The sequence below is a fragment of the Mus musculus genome, chromosome 2 (genome assembly GCF_000001635.26).
Source record: "Mus musculus strain C57BL/6J chromosome 2, GRCm38.p6 C57BL/6J".
NCBI classification, from domain to species: Eukaryota; Metazoa; Chordata; class Mammalia; order Rodentia; family Muridae; genus Mus; species Mus musculus.
This window is the reverse complement of record NC_000068.7, coordinates 85,986,338-85,993,254: the sequence shown is the minus strand read 5'-3', so window position 1 is coordinate 85,993,254 and position 6,917 is coordinate 85,986,338. Positions and strand designations below refer to the sequence as shown.

Sequence of the window (6,917 nt, the reverse complement as noted above, 5' to 3'; positions counted from 1 at the left end):
ACTCAACAGATGAAAACAAACCTAAAAACAAAAGGCATCCATCACTATTCTATACTTTGTATGCACTGTCTTAGAATTAAATAGCATTACTTATGACCAAAAAGCCAATGTCTTAAATATAATAAGTAATATACGAAAGAGAAAGCAAATGACTGGTGCTGAAAGATAAATGATACCTATGAATTCTAACAGAATTTATCTTCCAGCAGTAGTCACAGATGTAAAGGGGGTGAAAAACACAGGATCCCTGTGCAGAAAGTAAAAAGAGCATTAAATAAAATTTGACTAGAAAGAGAGGCAAATGCGGGCATAGGAAATTTTATAACCAAAATTTAATGAGTTTCCATTTCAGAAAAGAATTAGACTCATGTAATCCCCTGCCCTCTTTTGTCTTGTCACACTTTAAGTTCTTGTCAGTACTGTTTCTACAACTTTAGAAAACAATGATAATTCCTACAAAAAGTTCCACGAGTGCAAAAGAAAATTGAATTCCTTTTTTCAGAAAAATACATTTTTTTGTGTGACAGTTCCTTGCTTATTGCTTCTTTCACATCTTTGTTCCTCAGGCTGTAAATCATGGGGTTCAACATGGGAATGACAGTGGTATAGAACACAGCAACCATTTTACCTTGTTCCACAGACTCTCTAGATGTTGGTCTGAGATACATGAAAAAAAGAGTTGCATAGAATATGATGACAGCTGTCAGATGGGAGCCACAGGTGGAGAAAGCTTTCCGCTTGCCTTCTGTAGAGCTAATCCTCAGAATAGCAGGAAAGATATACAGGTAGGAAGTGAGAATAATGAGCAGGGAGAAGGAGAGGTTAAATCCAGCTACAACAAGCATGGAGGTTTCTTTGTGATAAGTGTCAGAACAAGCCAGCTTAATCAATGGTGGATCAGCACAATAGAAGTGATTGATTTCATTGTGGCCACAGAAAGCCAGGTTGTAAGTCCACATGGTCTCCATCAGACCAGTAAGTGCCCCATACACATAAGGCACTGTGATTAGAGATGTGCATACACTCTGGGACATCTTGCTACCATAAAGCAGAGGGTTGCAGATGGCCATGTAACGATCAAAGGCCATCAGAGCCAGGATGTAGAATTCAACATGGACCAATGCAATGAAGAGGTAACATTGGACCAAGCATGCAGAGTAGGAAATAGTTTTCCTCTCTGACAGGAAAATCTGGAGCATCTTTGGGGTCACATTGGAAGAGAAGCACATATCCACAAAGGATAAGTGGCTCAAGAAAAAGTACATGGGTGTGTGGAGCCTGGCATTGGCCTTGATGAGCAGGATCATGCCCAGGTTGCCTGCAACTGTGACCACATATACCACTAGAAACAACACAAAAAAGAGAATTTGAAGCTCCACATGGCTAGTGAGACCCAGGAGGATGAATTCAGTCACAGAGGTGAAGTTTCTCGTCATGATGGACTACAAAGAAAAATAGAAATTTTATGTCAGAATAGACCAGCAATAAAGAAGGCAACAATTTAAACATTTTTTTAAGAATTGCCCCCTTTTGCATTTTTGTCTTTGTCTATCACCCCTTCTTCCCTATCAGTCTATTAGTAGATTTCAAATTAATGTTTTAAACATTAGCAAACAAACTTTGACTTCTGAGTCTCAATCTATTTGAGACTCTAGTCTTTCAAATTTTGTCTGTATGTTCTCTTGAACCATAAACCTTAGTCTAATTTAAAATTCTTACTAATTCCATTTCTGCTCTGCATATTTTACTTATAAACCTAATATCTACTTCTAATTCTAAGATTTTTTCACTCATTGTAAAGAGACAAATGTACTTTGCCACTTCTGAAATATAATTTTCCAAATAAATTTACTCAAAGGAGGAGTGACCATAAGAAATTGTGTGATAACATCGATTTTATACCAAATCATGTAAAATCTTTTATGTGGTAAATATAAATGTTAAAAAGAACAGCTTACAATCATCTTATCTTTATAAATTATCATTTATATTTTATATGTTATATTTACCAATTAATATAAAATATCCTGCATTAATGATTTGGAAAACTTTATTTTTTTCCGTTAACTCAGTAAAAGTTATAAAGGCTAATTATTCAAATATTAGATCTTAATTGGTATATAGAAGTGACTGACTTTAGTAGGATGTTTATCTACAGTTGTGAAAATAGGTAGATGCCCACCAATCACTCATCGCAAACTGAGATTTCAGAGTCTTGGTTAGCATTCAACTTCATCCCATAATCATATTAATATTACTTCTCAAATAAGAACTAGTCTTAAAGAATAGCTCTTGGGGGAAGAAAGGCAAACCAAAACCAAAATATAAAACAAACAAGTGGCATTTTTTTCATTTGTTCTCAATCTGGCTTAACTACTGAGATCTGACTGATTGAAATTCGTGGAGCAATTTTAATTACTCCTCTGTAAAATATGCCTCTCTCTCTCTCTCTTTCTTCTCTCCCTCTCTCTTTCTCTCTCTCTGTGGTGTCTGTGTGTGTCTGTGTTGTTTTCTCGTTTTCTATAAATATATGAGAGAAAGGTAGATAGAAGATAGATGACAGATTGATAGATGAATAATGTACATGTGTATATAAATAAAGATATAAATTTTATTTCAGCATTTATTTGAGAAATGACCTGTATATATAATGTCAGCTGGTCTACAATTTAGAATCTTCCACTTGGGGCATTTGACTATTTGTTTAATATCTAAAACACAAATTCTCAGACCTTGAATCTTTGTACTATTCCTACACATATTTAAGTCAAAATATACATGATTATATAGTACTTATCTATCCACAGTTAACTCTTATGAACAAATGTTTGTATTCTATGAAAAACAAAACAACACCAACGAATTATGAAGACTTTGGCTGTTTTCAAACAACTTACCTCTAAAGAACGATGGAAGGAGGAAAAATAAATGGGCCTTCAATGCTAATAAGAAGATATTTGCATATATATATGTATGGTAGACACTTTACAGCATTAAAAATAGAAAGAAAGAAAAAAAACGTGATGTCATCAATCCCTCCAATTACAAGTCCCAGAAGGCAGTTCAGGTATTCTGACCTGGGGGTTAGAAAGAACTGAAGCATCTCTTCAGGGACTTGATCCTTCTTGGTAAGGATCTTACAACCACTGTCCTGCATGAGCTGGCATTGTGTAATCCAGCAACCAACTTTACTGGAGGGAAAACATGTTCCTTGCAAAATTACCAGTGTGAGAACATTTTAGCTTTATGTTGGTTTATTTTATATTGTTATGTGTTTAGGAAAATGAAAGAACAAATGAATATCAAGTGGAGAAATTTGAAACAAGCTCAATTAATTCAGAAAACTTCTTTAATTTGCTGTTTTCCTGGGCTGTGCTATACATTTTATAGTCATTGAATTTCAGAGGTTATGAATTCCTAATATATATATATATATTTGTACGTGTGTGTATGATTAGTAAAGCAATTTAGCTTCAAAAACATCATACTTAACAATTTTTAACACTAATATTGATGGAAACTTATTAAAGATCATATATATCCATCTTAAAACCGTTTACGTTCTATAGCTGAGCTATAGAAAAGGTCATCAACTTCCTTCAATTGCAAAAGCTATTAGGTGCACTGGCTGACAAAGTAATGCACATAGGTCTGTGTTAGTTTATTCCATTTCATGAGTAAATATTCACTAACATGAGTCAAACACATTACATATTTACGTATGATAAGCAAACAAAAGAAAGGGGTTCCCTCTGAGTATTTGCATTTTCTCAACAATTCAACTAATGTATTCATTCTACAGTATAATATCACATACAGTCAAATATCTATAGTAACTTCAGATTCAAAGCCATGTAGATATCTATGTCTATTAATGTAGGTAAGTATTAAACTCAAGTTATTAGCATTTCCTTGGATGTGGAAGCAGAGAAGTAGAGGTCTTGAAAAAGAATAAAAATGACATTGAAAAGAGCTAGATAGATTGTGCTTGCCTGCCTTTAGTCACTACTGCCCTCCTTAGAAACAAAATCATTTCTCCTTACAGAAATTTTAGCTTCCCTTTATTTATGAAAAAAAAAATGACTCAGAACATCCTCCTCCTATCATTACTTAGATTAAAATGTGTTCATTATTTCTCATTTATGTCAAACAAATTAAGAGAAGATATGTCCTAGAACATTTCACATTCATCTGGTGTCACTCAGCCACTTCTTCTTACAATATAATAACCCATAATTTGGGTATCAATGAATTTTTTTTTTTAGTGAGTTTCTCTTCTTTAGAAAATTGTGACCTCATTCTTCATATGATAAAATTCACATCCCAATTTTATTCCCCGCTACAGATGCTGCATTCCCAAAGTAAACATGTAAAAGCATTTACTTTAGTAGTTTTCCTTTTTACTCACAAATACTTGTAAACTGTTCTAACTTTTTCTCTTACCTCAAATACACATCTGAAAGAACAAATGTTTAGGTTCTGCCAGCTTTTTTTTTTTTTTTTTTTTTTTTTTATAGTTGTGATCACTGCCTGACAAAACAATGTCAGAGAGGAAGGGTTTATTTTGACTAACAGTTCAAGTGAAATTTCTTCATAGTATGGAAGGTGAAAGTTGCTATCCATATTGTGTCAGTAGTCCAAAAGGGTAAGAGAGAAGAACTGAGTGCTCTGTTGGCTTCTTCCCTTTTATTTAGAGTAGGACCCTTGCCCACAAAGAGTGCTTGCCATGGTTAAGGCTAGTCCCCTCACCCCAGTTAACCCAATCCAGAAATAATCTCATCAACATTCCAATAGTCTATCACCTAGGTTATTTTAAAGCTAAACCAACTGACAGTCACCAGTCTTCTTGTAATTAATTTACATCCTATATTTGGGAGGAAAAAAAAACAGGAAGAGTTGTGGGTTAAAACTCCTTTATTCACAAAACCTGAATTAATTTCTATCAACTGGAAGGCTACAGTGGCACTTTGAATTTCATGGAAATAAGAGCAGTTCTGGTTCCTGGACATAACATGGTTGTAGAAACTGTGATTTCACAACAGCTGTGCTACCTACACAAGATCTACTCATGATCAGAATAAACTCAGAATTAATCCTGATACAGATTATCTCCAGTACCCTCCCCCCATACCTTACTAAATAGCTGTTGGCAGTGGATTGTTTTTAGGGGATAGAGCATCTTTTCTTCTTGGATGGTATAGCAACTGTCAGGATTTTCATGCCTTTATGGATTGCCCTGTCCATTTGCATCTTTAACTGTACTTCGTAACCATAAGAAACAAGTGAAGATGGAACAAAGTATATTGACAGACAACATGGAAAGAGTTAGAGTGGGAGATAGAGGCAGATAAGATCATATGTGGTTGTACATAAATATAATATTTTCAAAAATAGACAATATTAAAAAGATTTAAATATTTTCATTCTTATTCACAAAATAAAAATTATTTCTTTTTTTTTTGTTTTCTGTTACTCTTTATTCAAAAGTGAGAGACCAACGTGGAGATTCTTTAGCTATAGATCTTGTACTTGTTACTCTTCTTTTTGTTGCCATCAATTCTTAACAAAAATAACTGGAATAATAATTTATTCTGGCTTATGGTTCCAGTGGTTACTGTTCATTGTGGCTTACACTTTCCAGCTGATACAGTTCATCAAGGCATGGTACCAGGAGTTTGAAGCAGCTGATTACCTTGTGTCCATGGACAGAAAATAGGACAAGATGAATCCTGGTTCTCAGCCACGTTCTCCTTTCTTTTAGTCTGCAATCCCAGCCCATGGAATGATACTATCTACATTTAGGATTAATTTTTCCTTTTTAGTAAGCCCATAAAATTAACCAACACATTCAGTTTTGTAAAAATCATATTCTTCCTCCTTTTTTTATTTGGCAACTCAAAAAGCACAAGTGTATACATCTAATCCCGCTGAGGTTTGATGCCTCAGGGTGGGGAGACACCCAGGGCAGGGCACTTTTCAGGGGTGAAGTAGAGTTGGGGGAGAACCCTGTGGAGGGGGTACTGAGGATGTAAATAAATTAATTAATTAATTAAAAACACATAAAACAGATACTATTTCAGTTTTGCTAATGATTCTTTCATTGAGATTATATTACTTCCTCATATTTATTAGGTAGTATTAAACATCCAACAAAATATCTGGCCTACAGTGTAGAAAAAGCCCTGTATTTCTGGTGAAATATGTCCCTGTATATACTCCTCAGAACATTCTGGATGACAATGTGGTCTATATTAAAATCTAGTTTCATTTGGTCTGAGAATTCACACTGTGACAAAACACATTGATTTTCTCCATGGTTCTCAAAAACAAAACAAACAACAACAACAGCAAAAACCCCAACTAGGCTACGACATGATTCAATTTGCAATGCATTTACTGGCAGCCAGATACATATGAAGCACGTTCGAAAGCAAGCAGCCATGAGAGTGTGATTCACTAATGTGATGAAGGAAAAAAAACAAGCTCCTGGGATTTGCTGCTGCCACATGCAAATAAACGGATGTGATGACTTTTAAAATGTACATTCTTTCTCTTCTTCATAGGAGCATGTATGTATATGTGCAAACGTTTTCACATCAGTTCATAAAGCAACTGATATAAAATATATATTATGCTTATAATATTATATGTACCATCATCTGTGTCTTCACAATGCAATATAGAGCATGCATAAACCCTGAGATCTGAAAAAATAGGAATAATAAAGTGACTGGCTTTACAAAATTAAACGTCAGTTTAGATAGCAGTATCTATAAGTTTTTAAGGAGAATCAACCAAACTAGTAAATATTGTAAAATCCATTTTTAAAAGGATGTATTAAAATATGACAATCAAAGTAGAGCTATTTGAGTTATATCCCTTGCCATAAATAATTGTATGGCTTAATATAGAATGAG

General features: G+C 34.2%; 1 protein-coding gene across 1 annotated transcript; it reads right to left on the bottom strand.

The window, feature by feature from the left end:
* Positions 1 to 425: 425 nt before the first annotated feature.
* On the bottom strand, positions 426 to 1,436 carry Olfr1031 (olfactory receptor 1031). Its single transcript, NM_001011759.2, has one exon. The coding sequence runs from the start codon at positions 1,434 to 1,436 to the stop codon at positions 426 to 428; it is 1,011 nt and encodes a 336-aa protein (NP_001011759.1).
* Between the last annotated feature and the right edge of the window lie 5,481 nt (positions 1,437 to 6,917).